We start from the raw sequence: 24,462 nt of genomic DNA on the forward strand, positions 1-24,462 counted from the left end.
TCACAATAGCAATTTAGGGAGGTGGAACGTATTGCAATTTGTATCGAAACTGAAATGTACAGGCTAAGGCCTAAGGGGGAAGGAAACCTCTGAGTGCCAGGAGAATATTGCTGTGGGACAGGAGAGGAACAAGACAATCTGCTTTGTGGTGGAAGAAAATGGGGAGAAATGAATGAGAGAGGAAGTAAAAGCAATTTGTGCACCGGAAGAAGGAGACATTAAGAACTGAGGGCCACACTCTCCAAGTTCTCTTAACACACACCTCAACGGTCAGCCATTCAGATTGCAGTACTGGCTGGAAGGGAAAAGAGGAAAAGGAAAACGTTCTAGTGCCTGGAGAGCTACTCCAGATAAACCTGGGAACTACCAGTAGCACCTGAGTTATGAAAGGTCTGCCCCTGATCTAAACCACCACAAGTCTCTCTCCATATGTTTATGTGTTGTATATGTGTCCTTTCATGAGGAGGGAGTCCTGGGAGAGCATGAATTGGATAACCTGAGGATCTTAGACTGCAAGAATGTGTCATATTCTGGCAAGAGGTAGGTTAATTGCCCTGGCTTGGCCTAGCAGTGTGACCCTGATGACTATTTTTCAGCCACAGGCATGCACAGGCATGACAGCCACACTCAAGCAAGTCAAAAAGCAGTGTTGTCCATGTGGTTTTGACCCAATACTGATTAGGCAAATAAATATGGTACTGAAATACAAGAGGTTTAAAACAATTTATTTATTTTTTTTCATTTCAGATTAGTGGCATAGCATTGCCACTATTCCTGCTCCATAAATCTAGCTGTTCTTTTAACTTTGCATTGCAGTTGTGTGGATGTAAACTGTGCCTGCATGTCTGTCGCCCTTCACAATGATTTGAAATATTTGCCCCATAATTTTAGCCTATAGCTGCACTAGTACATTAGCCACGATTGTAGGCCATGATTCACATGAAAGTTTTGATCAATTCTGCCGCAGTTTTATCATCCGTTGGTGGTTTTCTCTTACTACCAGGCTGTAGGAATTTCTTAACTGAAGGGAGGTTGCTTATTCTTGTCTTAAAAGCCTAAAAAGAGAGATGAGCAAAACTTTTTAGAACAGAAAAAGAACGAATGTTCTAGCAAGTGGCACGTCCTTGAATACTTGGTTGTCAGTAGAACAAAGAATGTTTGCTGTAAGTAGGCTATCTTTAAGCTTAATGAAATGGCTACTTCTGATTCAGTGTTCCACAATCACAGCACATAAACACCAACTCTTTTAGAATTCTAGCAACCTTCATCCTATGTATAATTGGTGTAAATCAGGAATGGTTCCACAGAGGCACAGAGTTACAGTGGTGTGTGATGTATACAGTACCTTAGAAAAGTGAATGTAGAATCAAACTTGTAATTTGACTTGAGTAGTAATTGGGGGGAAGAAACCAACGACACCATTCTGTCTGGCATATCACTGCTTTCAACTACCTTGCTACTCTGTCACTGAAATGCTTGCATAGCACAGTGTAGCTAATGAGAACTTGCCAGACCCAGTGAATCCCAGTTGCTGTCTTTGCACCTTTAATAGTTTGCTGAAAGTTGTGAAATCACTTACCTTTAAGAGAGGAAATTTGGAGAGAATATTCTCATCCATCTCTTCAGCCATTAAAATGCTTTCAAACAACTGAACGTCTGCTCTGCTGAATTTGTTTCCAACAAGATAATCCTGTCCATGACCTTTGAGGACCTATGGAGCAGGAAACATTTTAAGAGACATACACATACAAACACACACACACACACACACACACACACACACACACACACGGTAAACATTTACAATTGAAATATGTATGGAGCACTTCTGGAAATCACCCCCTTAGAGGACATTGCAAGATTGCATGAGAAGGCTTTGGATCAGACTCAAACTACATAATACTTAACCCCTATGTGCTTGCTTATTTTTTTAAACTAATAAGTATCTGAATCAGGTATCTCTATGGATTTGGACCATAGGGCAGGAGAAAGAACTTTAGCCAGACCAGATCAGTTCCTCCACAACCATTTGCACCAGTGAGAGCTGTGCATCTCAGTCAAATAGGAGCCACATTGAGCGAGGTTAGTGTAACAAGTACTTTAGCCCTCAGTGTTGATGTATGAGTTCAGCCACTAGTTGGAGAAGCCAGTACCCAATTGTTAGCAAACTGCAAATACAACCTTACATTAAGGAAATGGATCAGAACCATCTGGCAGTACTCCACTTCCTAGAAAACCTTTATTACTATCAACTCTGGCTCAAACACTTTGCACTTTCTCTTAGGAACATAAGAACAGACCTGCTGGATCAGGCCCAAGGCCTATCTAGTCCAGCATCCTGTTTCACACAGTGGCCCACCAGATGCCTCTGGGGAGCCCACAGGCAAGAGGTGAGGGCATGCCCTATTTCTTGCTGTTGCTCCCCTGCAACTGGTATTGAGAGACATCCTGCCTCTGAGGCTGGAGGTGGCCTATAGACACTAGACTAGTAGCCAGGAGTCTTCTGTGAACCTAAAAGCATCATAAGATTCAATGTAAGGCAGCAAGAGGGTACTGTGCCTCTCCTGCTCCACCTCTGTTAGAGAGGTACAATGATCCTTGCAATTGCTATCCAAAGTAATGGTTGATTCATCGTGGTGTTGGGTCATTTAACCCCAGAACAGAAAAGGTTTATAGGATTATCCATGAAATATTGTGATGTAAATAGATATTTTATTGAATAATGTATAGCATTTTGTAGCTGTACAAAGATACAGATTTTTCAATCCTTTCTGGATGAGGGGGAAGGACATAGATAATGGCATTTGCTAATCACAGTGCTAAGACTAAATTAGCCCAATAATGCCCAAACTGTATGCAAAGAGAAATGTACCTGCTTCTGTGGATCTGAAAGCCACCCGCACACATAGCAGGCTGCCACTGTGCCTTTGTGTGAATCATTGCTCTGGGATGTACCTTCTTCCACCCTGCTTCCCCTTGAGGTATGTACTTTTGTTGTGTATTTTCATTGGGAGAGCTTGAATGAGCCAACAGAGAGATGTAGCAGAATCCCTTCAAAGGAGGCTGCGCCAATGAGGCACAGTGAGGTGGCAGCCTTAGGCAGCCAGTTGGACAAGGTGCTAGCAGAGGTGATGTCCCGCCCCCACTGCCGTGGCTACCTCATTTCACCTTAGTCTCTCTATTCTCTCTGCTTTTTTAAAAGGCAGCGGCTCGGGAATGAAGCAGCAAAAGGTCCAAGCCCACATTTCCTGATGCTGAGTTCCAAACCCCCTGCTTTTTCAAAATATAGGTAGAACAGGAGACAAGCAACATGGAAAAGGAGCTCTCACCATTCCACCATCACCACCAGGTAAGTAGGGGAAAGAAGAGGCCTCCGGAACGGGTGTGTGGGGAGAAGGGGGTAGGAGGCAAATTATTTCTGCTGGGAAGGGGCTGTATGTTCGGAGGGTTAATTGAGAGGTCCAGATTATAGGAAGGTGGAGAAATTACAAGGATCTGCTGAAGTGAGAGGAAGGAAAGTTTTTCATGGCACATGACAAGTGCCACAGGGAATAGGCCTTTTCTCAGGGAGAAGAGAAGGAAGAGGGTCTATGCATGTGGGTGAAGGAAATTCCTCATGGTGCACCATGGGGATGAGGATGGGGGTGGTGATTAATCAGTCCACTTCAGGCACTGGTGAGGCTTGGGCCAGGCCTGGCCTTTTGGATCTGAATAAGTCACATCTTGCCTTGTTTGAATCAGGAGGGATGCTGAGATGGGGAGCCATGCAGACACATGGGGGGTGGGCCCTCCTCCGGAAGCAGGCAATTCTTACTCCAGCACACTCTTACACCTGAAAACCTTTTACTTTTGGAGCAGAGTCTGCTTTCCGTTTCAGAAGGGGAAAAGTGTGCCTCCAATAACAGAAACTTGAAAAAGTCTGAATGAAGCAAATAATTTCTGATGTGATGTGTCAAAGCAATTGGGACCACCAGCAGTATTATTGAAGACTACTACCAAAATGCTTGACTAACAAGTAGAAGGTTGCTGGTTCAAATCCCAGCTGGTACTATATCGGGCAGCAGCGATATAGGAAGATGCTGAAAGGCATCATCTCATACTGAGTGGGAGGAGGCAAAGGTAAACCCCTCCTGTATTCTACCAAAGAAAACCACAGGGCTCTGTGGGTGCCAGGAATCGAAATCGACTTGATGGCACACTTTACTTTACTTTACCAATAGTTATAATAGTCAACAATAACTGAGCTGGAGTGATCCCACATCCTCCAATAACAGCTGTGGATCAGTTGCCTTCTTGCTTCATACCGTTTCAAACCTTGGAAAGTATCGAGTAGAGATTTTTTCAAACAACTGAGCTTTCTCCTTCTCTTTTGTGTCAGCTGGTTTGAAGGGAAGCGTTATAAACATTTCATTCAAATCCATAGTCGCTTCACAATACATATCAATGCTGAAAAGAAGAAAGTGATTACTCTCAGCAAGGAGTTATCATGTCACTTGCTCTTTTAAATTCAAAATGCATCAACTTTAGGGTCATAAAGCTAATTCTTCAACAGTGAACATTTCCCTTCCTCTACACAATACTGGTCTAACAGCGGATAAATATAGTATTTAATAATGATACTAATAAATACTACTACTGATATTACTACTAATAATAATAATAGCAGCAGTATTTCTATAGCAAAAATGAGTGTACAATAGGGATGTGCACGAACCAGTTCGGAGGTCCTTTCCAAGACCTCCAAACCGGTCCAGCAGGGGGGTTACCTTTAAGGAGCAGGGAGGGTGCTCTTAACCCTCCCCCACCGCATTTCCCCCCTTCAGCACTGTCTTCAAAATTGCAGGGCAGCAGCATACCCTCTTGCCGCCCTGGTCAGCATCAGGCCCAAAGCAGCCAGTGCTCATGCACACGTCGCACACGCACAACGGCTGCTTCCGGTCCGATGCTGACCAGGACAGCAAGTGGGTAGACTACTGCTCCGCACCAGCGATTTTGTAGACAGCACCGGTTCGGGGAACACAGTGGGAAGGGGGAAGGGTAAGAGCACCCTCCCTGCTCTTTAAAGGTAACCCGTTGCTGCACCAGCCATCCCTAGTGTACAATGGACTCCACATGCGTTACCTTGTTCTAATCCTTACAACAATCCTGTATTACTACTACCACCACTGCAATCACCACCAAGATCTCTCTCTCTCTCTCTCTCTCTCTCTCTCTCTCTCTCTCTCTCTCTCTCTCTCTCTCTCTCACACACACACACACACACACACACACACACATCCCTAAAGAAAGAATTTTAAATGAAGTTAAAACAGCAGTTAACAATATAAAAACACAACAAATAAAACATTAACACAATTAAAAAGTTTAAAATACAGATTTTAGAATACACAATACACAAATTGTTCTGTTTTTAGATTGTGAACCACCCAGGGACTTGCATATGGGGCACTATAAAAATGTGTTAGACAGACAGACAGACAGATATAAACTCAAACTTTAAACTTTAAAACTATAAACTATAAACCTGACTAAACAGGAATGTCTTCAGGTCGTTCTTAAAAATATAGAGAAAGGGAGGCTCTAATTTCATAGGAAGCATGCTCCAAAGTCCCGGGGCAACCCTAGAAAAGGCCCAGTTTCAAGTAGCCACCAATGGAGCTGGTGGCAACTGCAACCAGACCTCCCCAGATTTTCTTAATAGGCAACAGGATTCATGAAGAAGGCGACACTCTCTTAAATACTTTGGACCCAAGCCATTCAAAGTGCTGGGCAATAACCAGCACTTTGTATTTTGCCCAGAAACCTATTGGCAGCCAGTGTAGTTCTTTTATAATAGGGTTAATATGATATCTTCAGGCAACCCTGGAGACCAACCTGACTGCTGCATTCTGTACCAGCTGCAGTTTCTGGACTGCAGAAAGGTAGTCCAACGTAGAGTGCATTGCAGTAAAGTCTGGATGTTACCAGCATATGCACCACTTTTTTAAGGTCATTTATCTCCAGAAATGGACACTGCTGGTGTATCAGCCAAAGCTGATAGAAAGTCCTCCTGGCCACTGCCTCAACCTGAGAAACCTGGGACCAGAGAGTTGGGACCAGAAGTACTCCCAGACTATGTACCTGCTCTTTCTGGGGTAGTGTAACCCCATTCAGGAGAGGCAGATCTAAGCCACTTCCTAAGTTCCAACCTCCCACAATGAGTACCTCCGTCCTGCTTGGATTCAGCCTCAGTTTGTTATCCCTCACCCAACACATTACTACCTCCAGGCAGGCATTCCTGATGAAGCTGAATGGAGAAATCAATTTTGGTGTCATGAGCATATTGATAACACCCTGACCAAATCCCCTGATGATCGCTCCCAGCACTTTTATGTAAGTGTTAAAAAGCACTGGAGATAGAATGGAACCCTATAGGACCCCGTATAACAGCTCTTGTAGTGAAGAGTGACAATCTCCAAGTGATACCATCTGGAACCAACCAGAAAGGTAGGAGTGGAACCTACCTCAGTGCCTCTCACTCCCAACCCCTTCAGGTACTCAAACCTTAGTGCTTGAGGATAGCACTATCTAGCTATCTCAGACCAATGTGCACCAGTGTTGGACAAATGGATTGCATAGCAATCACTTTTTCAAGAGAAAGATTGGGGAGGAAAAGAGAGAGACCATAAAGATCAATAAAACCCTTAAAAATTATATGGTGATGTCGTATGAACCATCCAATAGGTATGTGCAACATCCTTGCAGTCTGCAGAAAAAAGAGGAGTAAGAATCTTATCTGCCAGAGGAAATACAACTTTCCTTGGAAACAGCAATTTTGTCCATGATGAAGGTGCTTGACGAGACAACATCATTTGCCTGATTCCTAGAAGGAACACAGTAGCTAGAAAGGCTGTTATAGATATAGACCTTTGTCATGATCAGCCACCTCACCCCTAAAGAGTTAACTGGAAGTGAACTCCAGAGCTCAGCCAATCAGCACACAAGCCAGGATTTTTGCTTTGGGAAGTTTAGTCTAGGGAAAGGTTGTTTAGTCAGATTTTGTGTTAGACTTTCTGTTTATTTTGTAGGGATGTGCGGTTCGGTTCGGATCTGAACTGGTTCGGATCCGAACCGGTTTTGGTTCAGCAGTTCAGATCCGAAACAAACCACCCCCGGTTCGGTTCGGATTCGAACTGAACCGGGGGTGGTTCGTTTGAACCGGTTCGGACTGGTTCAGACACATGAAAATCCGTAGGATGGTAGCTGGCACCCAGGGGTATCTGTCACCCAAACCCCAAAGCAATCGGACACTCATACGGTTTTTTATGGATTTTTTTAAATTATTATTATTTTTTCTCATAGGATATAATGGGACTCGAACCAGGCCATTATTCCTTATTGTGGAGCACCCATGGGTGCCAACAACCATGCAAACCCTGAAGCAATCAGACACCCCTATGATTTTTTATGAATATTTGAAATATTTTTAATTATTTTTCTCATAGAGTATAATGGGACCCGAACCAGTCCATATCCCCTATTGTGGAGCACCTAGGGGCACAAAGGTGGGGTGGATGGTAGACAGGCAGGGGTGCCTACCACCCAAAAAATCCCAAGGCAATTGGACACTCCTCTGATTATTGGTGAATTGTTAAAGTATTTTTTAATTCCTCATAGAGAATAATGAGGATTGCAGCAAATGTATAGTTTCATGTCGGGGGGAAAGGGGTGTCGTAGAGTGGAGTGTTGTGGGTGGTAGTTCCTAGGGTGGGCAAGGAAGCTACCTGAATTTTTTCAAAGGATTTGGGCAGCGGGCTGATTTTTGGTTAAAACTGTTTTCTGTTGTTGTTGTTCTTTGCATTTTACAAGCATCTCAGAGTGGATTTTTAACTCAAGAAAGTGGGGGCTGAAAGGGTTTTTTCCTCTCTGGTGCAAACACACCTCAGTCGGTCAACAGCTATCAGTTTCCTCACCATGTGTAGGCTTGCACATGGAACATAAGAACATCCCTGCTGGATCAGGCCCAAGGCCCATCTAGTCCAGCATCCTGTTTCACACAGTGGCCCACCAGATGCCACTGGGAACCTACAGGCAGGAGTTCAGGGAATGCCCTCTATCCTGCTGTTACTCCCCTGCAACTGGTGTTCAGAAGCATCCTGCCTCTGAGGCTGGAGATGGCCAGACTAGTAGCCATTGACGGACTTCTCCTCCAAACCCTTCTTGGAAGATTTTTGTACTATTCCAATAGCAAAATAAAGAGAGTTTTCCCTGGGAATTCCACCCAAGTTCATGGCGGTTCAAGCTCTGTAATTGGGGGGTGGGGGTGGGGCGTGGGGTGGCAGCAACCATTTTTGACCCTACCAGAAATACAGAAGAGTTTTAGGAGTAGCCTTTGCCAGAAAGTTCAGCAGGGATGATTCAGAATTTCTTCCTCTCACGTGAGCTTGCTCTGAGACAAAGGCTATAATCCACTACAACCTTCATTAAACAAAACCATGTGTGTGGTTTGCTGGTCAGCAATGGCAGTCTTCATTGGCTGTGCTTTCCTTTCAGTGAAGACTACTCCAAAATCTCCAGTGATCTAGTTTATGGGATGGTTCGAATGACTGAGCATGGAAAAATCACACCACCTTCTACTGAAAGCAGCCACCATGAACTCTGTTTGTGACAGGGATCAAAGTGGTTCAGATTGCTCCACCCTGCACTTCTATGCCTTTGCTAGCAGTATGAAATATGCAGATTCATAACCTGTTTGAAGGTTTTAAGAGATTAACTAGGGCTATTTTTCTTATGTTATCTATGCTTATGCTGCTGCTACTACTACTACTACTTATACTTATATACTACTTTTCAATTAATAGTTTGCAAAGTGATTTACTTAGAAAAATAATTATTATTGTAAGATCTGTAGCAAAAAAGAATATGTATTTAGTAGACAGAAAGGTTACAGTACAATGCTCTCTCCTTGAGGTCCTTTCCATAGAGATTGTATTTTGCTGCAATGTAGTTGAGGATGGCTCGTGTCTGCACCATCTTCATCCCATCAATTTCCACCATGGGCACTTGCTGGAAGAGTAGGACTCCATCTTGTGAAAGGAAGGTGAGAAATCTTATTTATTCTTCCAAATGATTACCTCGACAAATGATTTTAGGGAACATCTCACAAGACTTGCTTTGAATTTGAATTCTTCCTCTTACACTGTGATTTTGTATGTTAGAATTTACCCATCCCACCTGAATAAACACCACTACCACAGAGGCATTTTAATAAGCAAATTCATCTAATTTAGAATAGCCCATTGTCTGCCAATAGAATCAATAGCAACTGCATCTCCGCAATAAAAATATCCAAATAAAATCTGACCAGCCCTGTTTAAAGTTACCCAATATCTGAGGCTGAGATCCTAAACACATGTACTATGGAGTAATCTCCTTTGAACACAGTGGCTGACATCCTAACTAATGGAGCACCAGTCAATGGGAAAAGCAGACTTCTGAAGAGTTCCAAATTAATGCTGCACTGGTGCAAGTGTGTGTGTGTGTGTGTGTGTGTGTGTGTGTGTGTGTGTGTGTGTGTGTATTTCAGCAGCCTCCCCTTCTCGAGAATCCTTCTGTGTCACCTGAAAATACATCCCTGAGGGCTGTGTGAGCCTCAGAGACATGTGGTACAGTTCAACTTCCTCAGAAGGGAAGGCCACCAAAATTTGCCAAAAGTAGAGCTGAGTCAGTTGAACTTTTCAGAAGCACTGGTGCTTCTTCTGTTGCATCAGTGCTTCATTAGTCAGGATGCCAACCAGTTGGACTTACACCCAAGTAGCATGGGTAGGACTGCATGATCAATCAGCTAGAAAACAGTTCTCAAATGACAACATAGTGTGATGCAATAACAGCTTGCCAACCCTCTAATGCAGAAAACTCAAACAATAAAAAATGCATCTTCTCTATTATATAAAAAGCTTGGCAATTAAAAAAAACAAAACAGTTCTGTGAATTGTAATGTTGATATGTGTCACTGTGGATTTGAATTCTGTCCTTAGGAAAACTACATACCATCTTTAAAAACATAGAATTTGATACAAGGGAACTGAGTGGCAGTTTTGCATTCCTCTATGCGTCAAGCCTTGCACTGAGATTGTTCAGGGCATAGTGCAAGATCTGAGAGAACTGGTGGGAAGCAACCTTGAACACATTGGGGCGATTCTCACAACCAACAAAAATTGGGCTAGGAGAGCCTAGCCCAATTTTTGTTGGTCGTAAGAACCACCAGGCTCACAGCCGAGGAGCGAGCGGAGCGAGCGCTCCAGCAAACCTGCTTTTTATTATTATTATTATTTATTTATTATTAAAACTTTTATACCGCCCTTCCAAAAGGCTCAGGGCGGTTTACATTAAAACACCATTAGAATCAATTAATAATTAAAACAAAAAATTATAAAACGTAAAACAATGATTAACAATTAAAAACATCATAAAACAACAATTAAACAATCAGAACAATTTAAAAACAAGTTTTTAAAAAGCTGAGAATTGTTTTTACAATTGTTTTTACAGTTTTTACAAAAGCGGGTCTCACGGATCGTGAGACCCGCCTCAGAGGCTACTAACTTTTCAAAGTGTGTCATCTCCTCTTCTTATGAAGAACCTATGCTCTAGTGCCTACTCATTAAAACCCATAGGAGTTTTGCCATCACTTTGAAGGCATCAGACAGCTCTCTAATGTGAGTCTGATGTCTCTGTAATGTGCTGCAAGTAGCCTCTTTGAGGGGAAAAAGCAGCTTAGGTGGGTGCAGCTTTTAGCATGAAAATGGCATGTGGGGAAAGAGTTGGATCCCTCCACCTTGCACTCCACAATTCTGATCAAACTGTTGCACCCCACAACTGTTTGGCGGGGTGGGTGGGTAATGGAGAGCCACACTCACTTAGGTTGACCCATAGTTTAAGGTTGCAGTCTTATGAATAGTTACTTGGGAGTATGCTCCACTGAACAGTGTGGGGTTTACTTCTAAGTAAGCATGCATAGGATCATGCACTGTATGTTTTTTTAGTTTGAGTAAATAAAAACCATTCCGAATTCTGTATTAGTACACAACAACCCTAATAACAGAAATATAAAACATTATCAGATGCCAGAAGGCTTACTTACCCTGCTTTAACTTTGCTAGATCTTCCTTTGATTTAATAGTTTGTTCTTCAAACTAGAAAATAAACAACAAAAGATTTCAAGAGTCTCATGAGATAACTGCAGACTCCATAAATGCCACCAAAAGCCAACAGTTTTACAACTGTGGGAGTCTCAGGAAACCAGCAAGAGATCCCTAACTCATGGCCTTCTTTATGGTCACTTGTCGTCGGGCTTCTTGAGTGAAGGGTAGAAGGCAGGGGGCTGAAGACAGGGAGGCACAAAGGGCTGGAAGGTGGGTTATTGTGCTCTGTGGTGATCAGTCGGGATGTCAGGCAAAAGTATATTCCATTGCAAATTCTTCATAACCAAATGTATGGATACAACATATTATAGAAAGGCAGTTTTACATCTGAAAACCAAGGTATAAAACAGTTTGGGCACTGAAGCAAGTTTGGGCACTGAAGCAACTTAAAGGGGAAAGAGGAACTATAAGCCACAGCCTCCAATCAGGGGTGGAACCACCATTGGGTCAATGGGTTCAAAGAACCCAGGCCGCTGACCAATCAGGGGCCGCAAGAGCAGCCCTGACACGCCCCCCGCATCTGATGTCAGACGCGGGGGTGGTAGTTTAGCTCCTGAGCCGGGGCTGCGCAGCTTCGGCTGCTAAACTAAGGCTGGCGCTGCGTTTGCAGTGCCCGCCAGGAGCAGCTCTTCCCTGCAAAAGCAGGGAAGAGTCGCTCCTGGCTGCGCGCTGCAAATGCAGCGCCAGCCTAACTAGCTCCTGAAGGGGCCGCGCAGCCCCCACTCAGGAGCTAAACTACCACCCCCACATCTGATGTCAGACGGCAGCTCTCACGGCCCCTGATTCCCTGCAGGGAAGAGCCGCTCCTGTGCTGTGCTGCGAAGGCCTTAGTTTAATTGCTGAAGGGGCCGGGTGGCCCTTCGGCATTTAAACTGCAACTCAAGGCTCCGTTCGGGAGCCAGACCATGCCCCCTGCATCTGACGTCAGACGTGGGGGCGGGGCTAGTGGGGGCACCTGCCACAGCCACACACGGGCCGCCGGCGGGCTGGCTACACCCCTGCTTCCAATTTCCCCTATTTAGCAGGACAATCCCTATTTTCTGGAATCCGTACTTGGTAAACCGTTGTTGCTAGCTCTTTGGGTGTCTTTTATAATGTGGGCCACTAGTATAGTCATCCTTCAAGATTAAGTTCTCTGCCAAGAAGTCTCTAGAAATTAAATCTCCAAGTGGAGGAGTGGGTGCATCATTTGACTCTCTAGTGCACCTGGGAACTTAGGAAGCCACCTTATACCAAGCCAGACCATTGGTCTATCTAGCTCAGTCTCCTCTACACTGACTGGCGGCAGCTCCCCAAGATTCCAGGCAGGAGTCTCTCTCCCAGCCTTACCTGGAGCATTTTCAGACAGTAAATGCTTTACCCCGAGCTTAGTGTGAGGCTTTACTGTGAGTTTGAAGTTGCCTCAAAAAACCGATGCAAAAAGTGGATTTTAAAATCCCAGATAGAAATTTGGCTACATTAATGTGCAATGAAAAACCTGAATTGTGTATGAAGTGCTCCCCGGTAGCTCGCAGGGACTTTGGGGTAAATCTAGGCTGACACACCCTCCATTCTGGAGGACATGCTAAGTAAAAGCCCTGTGTGGAAATATACCTGGAGCTTTTCCAGACAGTACTCAAAGCTCTTGGTGTGGGCGTGGGATATCTGATGACCAAAGCCAGTTCAACACAGCATCACCAGCTGGTGCCATTCGTACATACATATCGGTTTTATCTCAATTTCATTTATTTAATTAAATTATTTTATTATTTATTTGATTTATATACTGCCCTTCCAAAAATGGCTCATGCAGGTTTTACCATTTTGTTCCTCCACATTTCTTGCTTCTGTGCTTTTCTTTGGGCCAATGGCTTTCAAGGGGAGTGGGGCAGCACACACCTCCCTTTTCTTCAGAGGGCACATGCATGATGTGATCCTGCTTTTTGTTAATTTCTCTGTGCACTTGCCACACCTTCGCCAGCAGGTGGCGGTCTTCCGCTGGTTTTGCCTTGCTCTCCACTAATTTCACAGACTAATCTGACCCAATGAAGCCTCTGGATTGCTAATTAATTTGGGTATTGTTATCCCAAACCTGTCACCTTAAGTAGCACAGTAGGGAAATGCTTGACTGACAAGAAGAAGGTTGCCAGTTCGAATCCCCACTGCTACTATATCGGGCGCCAGCGATATAGGAAGATACTGAAGGCATCATCTCACTCTGCATGGGAGGAAGCAATGGTAAACCCCTCCTGTATTCTACCAAAGAAAACCACAGGGCTCTGTGGGCACCAGGAGTCGAAATCGACTTGACGGCACACTTGACCTTTACCTGACTTGAGCTCCCTCCCCCGCTTTGTGCAGCTCTGCTTCCTGCTTCTGTGCAAACTAGTATGTTGAATGACAATACGTGGGAGAACTGAACGCAGGGTTGCCAGCTATGACTGATGCTCTTCTTGTGGTGCTTTCCCCCTAACCCTGACAATGACTTCTGCCCCCCACCCCAGCCCCATATCTTTGCTGCTGCAGGAGAGCTCTATGGACATCGTGGAAAACAAAGCCTTCTTTTTGTTTTCCTTAGTGTGCTAGACTAGGGAAAACTCAGTGCTAGTTAGTTAAGGTTCTTGGTTTTTTCCCTTTTGAATTCCTGTGTGCCTTTCTTTACTTCAAGTTTCCCCTATTTTCTCCAGTTCCTGATTCTGTGTGCAACCCTTGTTTCTTAATAAAGTTCATATACTCATAAGTGGATTCAGTTTGATTTAAAAGGTTTTGGAGGCTTACTTGCAAAACTCTTGTCCATGTGCCTTGTAAGGTCATTGACTACCACTGAGTATATGAATAATATTTTTGTCTTGAGCTGGGTGGTGTGGACTCCAGCTGTACCATGTAAGTCCCAAGCCAGATAGTTCATGTTGAAGCCATGCCTAAGCCTGGTCAGTGGCTTTAGATCAGTCTTCAACTGGTGACAGCCTACCTTGAAGGAGTGGCGTGCTCCTAGACTGGGATCAGAGCAACCTCTCTACTGAGAGTAGATCCCAGGAAAGCATAGAGTAACCCTACGTTTCTTCACAATGGTGGGGGCAGGAGCAGCCATGGGGCCAGCCTGCAATGTCCTTCCTTTTTACTCAATTATTCAATCCTGGGGTGGGGGGTGGGACAACCATTTAACCCCATCCCCTTAATGCATGATATGCTGCATTTAAATTTAAATGCTCCTATTAGAATTCACAAGCCACACTGAAGGGGGGAAAGGCAGCTGCAATTTATCTGCTGCACAACATACCTCCCAAATTGGGCATTCATCGTTACCCAGGAGGCCTGCAAGGGAGGGGGGGCAACCAGAACCAGTTGGGGGGAGTCCTGAAGCCTCTCCCCCCTCCCTGTGACTCCTAATGAATTGTTCTGCTCTGTGTTTAACCTGCTGCTGTTGTGTATTTCTTCTAGCTCAAATAAACTGTGTTTTTAAAATAGTGAAACATAGATAGATGAGACTAGTGAGGAGACACATGGTAGAGTTGCACAAGGCATAGAGGTCTGGCCTCGCACAGCTCTCAGGAAGCTTCTAAAACAGAATCTTCTTGAAGTCTTCCTCTGCTTGCCACGGGGGCCCAGAAGGATGTGGAGCGTGGCAGTTCAGTCCATTGGGCTATCATTGGCTTCAGGGCGATTGCTTTGGAGAGGGTGCATGAAACAATGGTTGTGGGGCACCCAGCAATACCATCCCTGGAATGCTCTGCCGCCCAGGCAGGCCCACCTTGCAGGCCTCCCGTAGGTGTGCATGCTGGTAAATCTGCACAGGTACCATTCAGGCTGTAGTTGAGGTTCCCCCTCCCTCCTCTTCTACTCCTTGGCAGATTGCATCCTCTCTTTCTTGCTATACTGCATTTCTATCCACCATTTATATTCAGAGTCTGGTAAGCCAAGAGTGTGAAAGTGGCATATATTCATGGTTTTCACACCCAATGAAATGACACAGTCATTGTAACTTCCTGAACTATAAGGGCGGGGGGGGGGGACGGGAGACCTGAGTTCCCATCCCCATTCAGCCATAGAACTCAGTGGGTGACTCTGGGCCAGTCACTTAACTCTCAGCCTAACCTACCTCACAGGGTCTTTGTGAGGATAAAAATAACCATGAATAACTCTAGGCTCCTTAGAGGAAGAGTGGGATATAAATGTAATAAACCAACCTTTGTTTAAATAACCCTGGAAGTACGTGGTATTCTTACTTCATCATTCTGAGCAGTATCGAGTGTGTTCTGTGTGTACATATATTCATCAGTGTCTCCATGATGTGTCTATATGTGCACATATCTCTGCTTTCGTAAAGCAATCCTGATGAGCATGATTGAAACCCAAAGAAACATTGGGATGAGGCAATTAGACACTGAGACCAAGTGTCCACGCTGCGTACATATGCATGCACACATATGTGCACATATCTCCAGTGTTGTGCATATGTGCGCAGATGTTGAGATTGGTTGCCGTAACCCTGTGAGGTAGGCAGGCCAGGCGGAGGGACAAGTGGCCAGAACTGCAGAAATAAGGTAACTCAAGCACACACAAAGTTCTTCTACCAAAACTGCTCCAGAGCACTTAGGTCCAGGATGAATTTTGGCAGAAAGTTGTAAAATGCAGTGTAGGACAGAAAAGCAAATTGGCTTTGCAAGTCCAAATTTTTTTAGCTGCAGCTCTGGATACTAGTTAGACCACTCTTTGCCCATGAACTGTTGTCTGGCTCTCTTAACACACATAGAGACTCTGGAACAATAGGTGGCTGCCAAGGTTCTGTTATCAGCAAACAAATACCCAAAGTGGGGTGGGAAGCATTGACCTGGGCCCTTTCCAGATTAGCTACTCAACAGCAGCAAAATGCTTCTGTTCAGGCAAATCACATTTGAAATGTAAACAGCACGAGGAGCAGTATCACAGGAACTAACAACCTGAAAAACCAGCAACCTTTTTACACCAGATACACAACGCCATAGCACTATACAGCAGCAATTAAATTCTAAACAAGGCATTTGGAAATGTGAATGGCACCCTGCTGTCAGTGTATGGACTGTGGTGTCACAACCCAGGAAGTGTGGAAGCACACTTCTGAGATCTGCCATGACCCCGTTGCAGGGTGTAATCTGGAAAGCTCCCTGATGCTGTAAAATTCATCAAAACAGGAGAAGCACACAGCAGAAAATGCTAGTAGAAGTACACAACAGAGCAGTAGGGATGTGCGAACTGGTTCGAATTGGAATCGGTTCAAATTCGAACCAGGGTGGTTCGAAGGTTCGAATTTGAACCGAACCAGCCATCAGGTTCGAGCTGCAGGTTTGAATTCAAACCAAACCAGGGGGTGGTTTGATTCGAACCAGTTATAACTGGTTTGGACATCCAAAAATTGGTAGGATGGTATCTGACACCCAGGGGTACCTGCCACCCAAACCCCAAAGCAATCGGACACTTGTACAATTTTTTATGAATTTTTGAAAATTAGTTTTATTTTTTCTCATAGGGTATAATGGGACCAGAACCAGCCCATTATACCTTATTCTGGAGCACCCATGGGTGCCAACAACCACCCAAACCCTGAAGCAATCGGACAGTCCTACGATTTTTTATGAATATTTGAAATATTTTCAATTATTTTTCACATAGAGTATAATGGGACCCGAAACAGCCCATATCCCCTATTTTGGAGCACCTAGGGGCACAAAAGCGGGGTGGGTGGTAGACAGACAGGGGTGCCTACCACCCACAAAACCCCAAGGCAATTGGACACTCCTGATTATTGGTGAATTTTTAAAGTATTTTTGAATTCCTCATAGGGAATAATTAGGATTGCAGTAAATGTATAGCTTCACATCAGGGGGAAAGGGGTGCTGTAGAGAGGTGTGTGGTGGGTAGTGGTTCCTAGGGTGGGCAAGGAAACTATCAGAATTATTTGAAAGGAATTGGGCAAAGGGCTGATTTTTAAGTGATTTTTGAAGTTTGTGTCTTTAAGGTTAGCAGATGAGAGTGGATTCATGGTTTGTCATTGAAAATCTTATGTGCTAGCAAAGAATCTACACTCTGAACACTTCAGAAACAACAGAGATAGAAGCGGAACCATTGCAAAGCAGTGCCTCCTATCCTCAATTCCCCCAGGCAATCCAGAAGGATACAATGGTTGATGGTATCGAATGCCGCCAAGAGATCCAAAAGAACCAAGAGTCACAATCCCTCTGTCGATTTCCCAGTAAAGATCATCCATCAGGCCGACTAAGGCAGACTCAACCCCATAGCCCACTCGAAAGCCAGTTTGAAATGGGTCTAGATAATCGGTTTCCTCCAAAACCACCTGGAGCTGGTTAGCCACCACTCTCTCAGTCACCTTACCCAACCATGGGAGATTGGAGACCGGCCTATAACTGTCCATCACTGAGGGATCTAGGGAAGGCTTCTTAAGAAGTGGTCTAATAATTGCTTCCTTCAAACAAGGAGGCATCCTACCATCCCTCAGCGATGAGTTAATGATATTAACTAAGCCATCCCCAAAATCTCCCTGCTAGATAAAAGCAACCAAGTCGGGAAAGGATCCAGAGAACAAGTGGTAGGCTGCACCACCCCAAGCAGCTTGTCCACGTCATCAGGCATCACAGATTGGAACTGATCCATCTAATACTGCAAGAGGGATTGCTGGACACCACTTTAATAGACTCTGCAGAAACAGTGGAGTTCAAGTCAGCCTGAAAACAGGAGATTTTGTCCGCAAAGAACCCATTAAAAGCATCACAGCAGAGCAAAGTCCCCGGGGATTGGTTTGAGTTGGAAGGAGCCTGAATCAAACTCCTCACAACCCAAGACAGTTCTGCTGGATGTGAACCCACAGAAGCAATGCGCGTAGACCAGAATTGTTTTTTTGCTGCACACACCACCTCCGCATAAACCTTCAAATGGGCTCTATGCTGTGTCCAGTCACATTCAAGCCGAGTTCTCCTCCACTTGCACTCCAGTTGCCTACCTTGCTGCTTCAGACCCCGTAACTCCTCTGTATACCAAGGGGCCACTTTTAAAGCAGACCGGAAGGGATGCTTAGGAGCAATCATGTCTACTGCCATGGTGAGTTCCCTATTCCAGGTTCCCACCAGGGCATCAACAGAGTCGCTGGCAGGACCAACATCAAAACCCTCAAAGGCTTTTTGGAATCCTACTGGCTCCAACAGCGTTCTCGGGTGGACCAACTTAATAGGTCTTCCACCCCTGCAGGGCTGGGTTGTGGCTGTGAAACCAACCTTAACCAGGTAGTAGTCCATCCATGACAATGGGGAAACCATAGGATCCCGCACCCATGGAACACTTCCCTGATCTGAACAAAAGACTAAATCAAGTGTGTGGCTGGCAACATGAGTTGGTCCTGAAACTAGTTGGGATAGGCCCATAGTTGTCATGGCTGCTATGAACTCCTGAGCTGCACCAGACAAGTCAGCCTCACAATGGATGTTGAAGTCACCCAGAACCATGTTGGAAGTTAAGGACTTTGCGCTGTCTTTTGTCTCAAAGACAGTGGAGGACAGACTAGTGAGTCAGAGGGCTAGAGGGTCAAGACATTGGTCATCCCTTCTCTACTGCTCTGACACTATCCCTTTGGAATGTAGATTGCTACTCTTAGGGACTAACTTCCTTCCTCCCTTCTCTTCCTGTCCCTTCTACCTTGCTACATGCAAGCAAGCTCCTCTCCCTGCACCATGTGTGCAGAGAAGATGCAGAATCCATCTGCATCCAGCTAGATAGATAGATTAGAGATCCTAACTAGAATGCTATGCTAATCCTCTCTAGAATTGAGTTCTCTAATAAATGCCTTATATATTGATTTGAAACTATGAACTGGCTCCAAGTTACTTTACTCTCAGCACACACACACACGCCTAACTAAATCTGCTGTGTTGTGCCTCTGTGCACTCTGCTATAATTGAAAAAGGGTTTCTCTACCAGAGAGAATTCCCAACAAACCAAAAGTCTGAGTAACTCCAACACCAACTCCAAGACCAGCTCTGTCAGCTCAGTTAGGGAGTTGGATGGGCAGCGGGGTAGACAGTACACTAACAGAATCCCCAGTCCATCCCTAGTTGCCAGCCTTAGAAAGGCACACTCAATGTAAGTCAACTGTTGCACAGGGGCCCTGATAAGGGAAATGGTATCCTTATGGACCACAGCCACTCCACCCCCACCCCCCGCCACATCCCCTAGCCTGCTCCACAACAGAGTAGCCTGGTGGAAGAAGTTGGGCCCAAACTGGGCCACTAGCTTCCCTCATCCAGGTCTCAGCTATACAAACCAGGTCAGCTCCCTCATCCATGATCAAGTCATGGATGATTTCGGTCTTATTCTGAACTGACCTGGCATTGCAAAGGAGCAAGACTAGGTTCTGTGGGAAGTTGGAACTGCTCCCCGAGGCCAGAGAGCTGAAAGGGCAGCCGGAGGTGGAAACAGTTACTAAATTACTCGTTTCCCTTCCCCTGTAATGGCCAGCTGCTCTGCCAATGCCAATTCTTCTATTCCCCACCACAACAGTAATAGCTGATCCAGAGCCTCTGGACACACACCCGGCATCATTCTGCCCAAGAGAACCCAAACACATGACAACAGAAGGCCTAGATTTACCCCAAAGTCACTGTGGGCTATCAGGGACCAGTTCAGACACGACTCTGTTTCCCCCGAATTATGGCTGTGTATTCTGGCTTGGCCCAAATTATGTCCAGTGTAAAAAAGACTTCTATTTTCAGCAGATTTTTGGGGAAAATCCGAGGCTTCTGGTATACCCCAACACTTATCTGTGATGTGTGGAGGGGCCATTGCCGATAATTCGGCTTTTTTCCAAACTCACACTTTTGTGCGCATGTTTTTAAATGTTTGCTGGGTGAATTTCCAGAACACCAAGTGTCAGCATGAAGGGGAGTTTGACAGCTGTGTTTGGTATGGTCTGCTCTTTAAGTGATTTGCAGTTGTGAGTGCTGGGATCAGGAGAAGAGCCTGTGGCAGATTGGTGAAATTCTGTGGAGGGAGTCCAGAAGGGGAGAAAAAAATTCCTGAGTTAAATAGGAATCCAAAATGTAGGTCTTCCTATAAGGCTTCATCTTATTGAAGCTTGGTCACCATAGGAACATAGGCTTTACATATGCAGATGTTATTGAAGGATGCTGGAAGTTTAACAATGGAGACTACAGGTCTGATATAACCTGAGCCCTTTGTGTCTGAGCTGATTCTATGAGGCTGCATTTTTCTTCATCACAGAGAGAAAGCAATGATTTCTACTTTAAACTTCCATGGCCTCTTAAATTGTCTGGGGTGGATGGGAGGACATGAGGTGATGAAGGCAGTTACAAGGGCAAGTTCACTATAAAAATCAGCAAAGATTTGGGTCAGATTTGACAGGGTCAGGTTAACTGTGAATGGTCCATTTAATGCTGCAAATTAAATAGTTCCGAATCTGCTGCAAAGCAGATTCACTTCCAAAAACCCGCAGTATGAAGCCATGTCTGGACAACTCCCAGCACACAGAGCTAGAAAAGCTGGAAAAACAGCAGGTCAAGCAGAAATCTCACTCCAAAATAGGATTTAAATAACCCGGAGATATTCCAGGAGAAACCAAAATTCAGAATGCAAAACCCAAGTTCTGTATGAGGTGCTCCAAAAGTCATCAAACTGACCATGGTGGGAACTCAGCTGAACTGTGAACACACTCTGTCCCTCCCAGAGGAGATTTGGAGTATCTGTGTCTGGGAAGCTCCTGGAGATGCCAGGGAGTGAACCTGGGAAGGGATCTTCTGCATAGAAGCAGATGCTCCACCACTGAGCTGATTGTAAATGGCAGTGTAAATATAAATAGCTGCATGTAAATGGCTATTCTGCATTATGCAATGCACAGCACATAGTGGGCAGAATCCAGTCTCCAGTGAGGTATAATAGTGGAGTGGGGGGCTTGGTACAAGAATTGATTGTTACAAGTGTATTCCTATTTTCATTTGAGAAATGTTGGAGAGTATGGGCTGGGTTCATCTGCTTTGGTAATCGGGAATAACGTGCTCTCTCTGCATGTTATGACCTGCTTTCCATGTGTGGCATGCTTGCAGTCAGAATTCTACTCTGCGTGTCCCAGACTGCTTGGCCACACCCTCTACACATGATGCACCACCACATGTCCCAGGTTACCTGGCCATGTCCTGACACGTTCACAGGCACACACCCAATTTTAATTGATGCCATATTGGAGAGTATGTGCGCCCTTCCTTTTGAAATTCGTGAGGCAGAACTGGGAACTATCCAAACCTCAAATGAGCCATTGCCCAATTAAATTACTAGCTGAATGCAACTGCCTTTAAAAAAAAAGCATAGAAACAAACCTCAACTCCAGCTACAGCCAACATCCACCTTATAGTTTCCATTCGGCCTCTTCCACTGAAATAGTGGAGCTTGGGTTTCTCAGCCATTTTTCTAAGTTCTTGCACTCCTGTTAGGAATCAAGAGATTACTTTTTAATAAGTGTATGGAAAACACTGCAGGCAGAGTAGGACAACCTTTTAAAACATTCACTTGTTGTTGCTTTTATCAGGAAATCATTTTATCTTACGGCCATGCCATGCCTCCATTTCATAACCACAAGGCATGAGCAGATATACAGTTTAAACAGTTTTCAAAATGAATATTTGGTCTCCCTCCTCCTCCTCCAGCTTTCAAAAGTGACCAGCAAATAGCACTTTCCCCCACCCTGACAGCTGCCTCACCACAAACAAAACCATATTCTTTCATACGGGTGTTCCTTAACTAATCTGTCTAGATTTCTACCATTTCCAACATTACAGCTAAATATGAAACCAAAGCTGTTGCCTCCTCCCAGAAAGTAAACTCTCAGCTGTTTACCTTGCCTCTCTGTTTTCTTACAATTGTGTAATGCCTGTTCTTCTGTGTCTGCTTTACCTGGAGCAGCTAGCTGACATTTGTACTACAGAGAGGCCAATACATTACAAATGAAGTAAAAATACAAAGCTTACAGCCCAATGTATCTTGATTACATCAGGATCAACCAAAATTACACAAAATCATGAGCTTCCGTGTTCCCCAGAACTCTTCATGAGGTGGATGTTCAGCAGTGCAAAGTGAAGGGGAGGAGGAGAAGCAGGCGGCCGGGGGGGTGGGGGGAGACTCTTTTGCTGTGCTTAATGTCTAGCTTAACTCTTCATGAAGAGTTCTGGAGAAAACTTGTAGCTCACAACTGTGTAACATTTTTGGTTGGTCCTAATAAAGGTATTAGCTCCGCCCCCCACCACTTTACAGAGCTGCACAGCTATCCACAAGGGCGGATTAAGCTTTTTGTCACCCTTTTACCTTCAACAACAAAAAGTTTGCCTTTTTAAAAAATAAGGTAAAGGGGGAACACTTTCTCCTCACCCACTCAACCCTTGTTGCAGCCACCACCGCCCACAGAGAGGGGCAACAACATTTGAGGAGGGGCAAAACGTGCTGCTCCTCAAATTTTGCTGCCATAGGCAAATGCCTACTCTGCCTCTCTGTTAATCCACCAGTGGCGATCCACTTTTTTTTGTATGCCTTAAGTAAGTTCGCAAACAAATATTTGGAATAAGGTCAGCAGGACAACAGCACGAAATAGTCAATGTACATTACATTAATGTAAAGCATCCCTGAAATAAATGCTGGAATCCAAGGAAGGAAATATTCACGAATCATCACACCATTTACTCTATGCTGCCACGTTACCCACCCTCCCCTCCCCATCTCATAATGATCCATTCCTCCATCCCCTTTGCTGAGAGCAGACAGGAGACACTTCCAATGGTTTCTTCGTTTCCACTAGACTATAGCGCTCCCATTTTGCCCACCTCAAGGGCCCAGCAGAGCTTGGCTGGGCCTAGAGACTTGTCCCCACAACCCCTCCTCTTTCTAGGGTGCTGTACCTCAGTACCTGTGAACTGCTGAGATGAAGAAATGTTCTGACCTTGAGTATTAGCCCTGTGGAACAAGTGCAAGATCTTGTCAAGCAAAGAGGGGAATGTGGGTTCCTGCCTGTTATAAACCCTGAGCTCCGCCTTCTGGGAGAACCAAACAGCCTATGGTACACAGGGGTGGGGGAAGAACCTGCTGCCTTTTTATCTGCAGTGTCATGGTGAAAAAGCTTTCTTCTCACACATATTTTATGATGTAGCATAGCTTTGAGCAATGCTAAACAGGTGTATTGCTTGAGGGGCAAATGCCCTCATTAACATTTTTGTATAATCAGCCCACAAATTCCCCTGTCAGGCAATTTCTGCAATCCGTAGCTGCAGCTGCTAGACTATGTGGACAATGGCCCAGTGCACACCACTGTAGTGCCCTTTGGCTCCAGCGAGTGTATCTCCTGATTAATTGGCTGAGGACGTTTCCAGCAAAACTTCAGATTCTGTTTTCAGCCAATGGCTGCTGCGTTTCTAATGAGCAGATGAGAAAAGCAGCTGCTGCCACAAGCAGGGCAGCTGTGCACACCAGCCCAACATTTCTTGTTGGGATTTCAGCTCTGAATCATGTTAGCAGCACTAGGCACTCTGCAGCTCCAGGTTGTGTGCTGCTGGCAAAAAGTTGAGATAGTCGTGTGTGATTTTTTTTGAAAAAAGAAATGGATAGGACTTGTATGACAGTTCTGAAAGTTGCCAATTGTGAAAGTTGACTGCTCTTGTTTGATCAGAGTCCTCTGCATATACTATCCAGATATGCAGAGAGAGGGAGTGGAAAATGTGCATGCCCAAACATTCACATTCAATGTAAAGACATACACATACAGTATATTACATCTGCTTTAACATCTGCTTCCCAGAGACAGCGGGTGCCCAGTGGTGAGAGCCTGTGTAGTTGCTGTCTGCTGTTGTCATCTTGCCAGCCTGTGTGCCCCCTAACATGTGGGGCTGTGGCTGCTGCCCTGTGGGTCAGTCTGTGTGGGAGCAGGGCCAGAGGGAGTGAGTCAGCAGTGCTTGAGGGTCAGCTGCCCAGATTAGACATCCTTTTGGGCTTATAAAAGGGCTGCTGCCCTGTGGTGGCAGGGTCGCCAGCAGCAAGGCAACACCAAAGGGGGTTGCCCCCTTGGGGGAGCCACCTCAGGGTGTAATGAGGGCGAGGGCCTAGTGGGTTTTTTTTTTTGGCTTCTGATGCTTTTGGGTCCTAGGTGTTTCAGATGTGTCTTGGGGAAACAGGTGGTGTGTCCACTGACTGTGGGGTGGCTATTCCGGTGGTGGTGGGGAATAGAGGAAGTAAAGTTGGCAGGTCAGCATGTCATTACAGGGGA

General features: G+C 45.1%; 1 protein-coding gene across 3 annotated transcripts; it reads right to left on the reverse strand.

Annotated features, from left to right (window-relative positions):
• Positions 1-704: 704 nt before the first annotated feature.
• GSTA1 (glutathione S-transferase alpha 1) lies at positions 705-23,221 on the reverse strand. Of its 3 annotated transcripts, none has more exons than XM_053287416.1 (7): positions 23,113-23,221; positions 21,536-21,642; positions 11,123-11,174; positions 8,933-9,065; positions 4,305-4,446; positions 1,580-1,711; positions 705-1,055 (listed from the first exon to the last, which is right to left on the reverse strand). In XM_053287416.1, the coding sequence occupies exons 2-7, from the start codon at positions 21,620-21,622 to the stop codon at positions 936-938; spliced, it is 666 nt and encodes a 221-aa protein (XP_053143391.1). In that variant the 5' UTR covers positions 21,623-21,642; positions 23,113-23,221; the 3' UTR covers positions 705-935. The 3 variants fall into 3 exon arrangements, with proteins under 3 accessions (XP_053143391.1, XP_053143393.1, XP_053143394.1); XM_053287418.1 differs by having other exon boundaries at positions 23,146-23,188; XM_053287419.1 differs by having other exon boundaries at positions 23,105-23,129.
• Positions 23,222-24,462: the final 1,241 nt, after the last annotated feature.

This window comes from Hemicordylus capensis, chromosome 1 (assembly GCF_027244095.1).
Source record: "Hemicordylus capensis ecotype Gifberg chromosome 1, rHemCap1.1.pri, whole genome shotgun sequence".
NCBI lineage: Eukaryota > Metazoa > Chordata > Lepidosauria > Squamata > Cordylidae > Hemicordylus > Hemicordylus capensis.

Coding starts and splice junctions, on each gene's coding strand:
- GSTA1 (XM_053287416.1), bottom strand. CDS start 21,622: ATGGCTGAGAAACCCAAGCTCCACTATTTCAGTGGAAGAGGCCGAATG. Junction 4,447..8,932: donor GACCTCAAGGAGAGAGCATT/GTACTGTAACCT, acceptor TCTTCTTTTCAG/CATTGATATGTATTGTGAAG. Junction 1,056..1,579: donor CCAAATTTCCTCTCTTAAAG/GTAAGTGATTTC, acceptor CTCTCTTTTTAG/GCTTTTAAGACAAGAATAAG.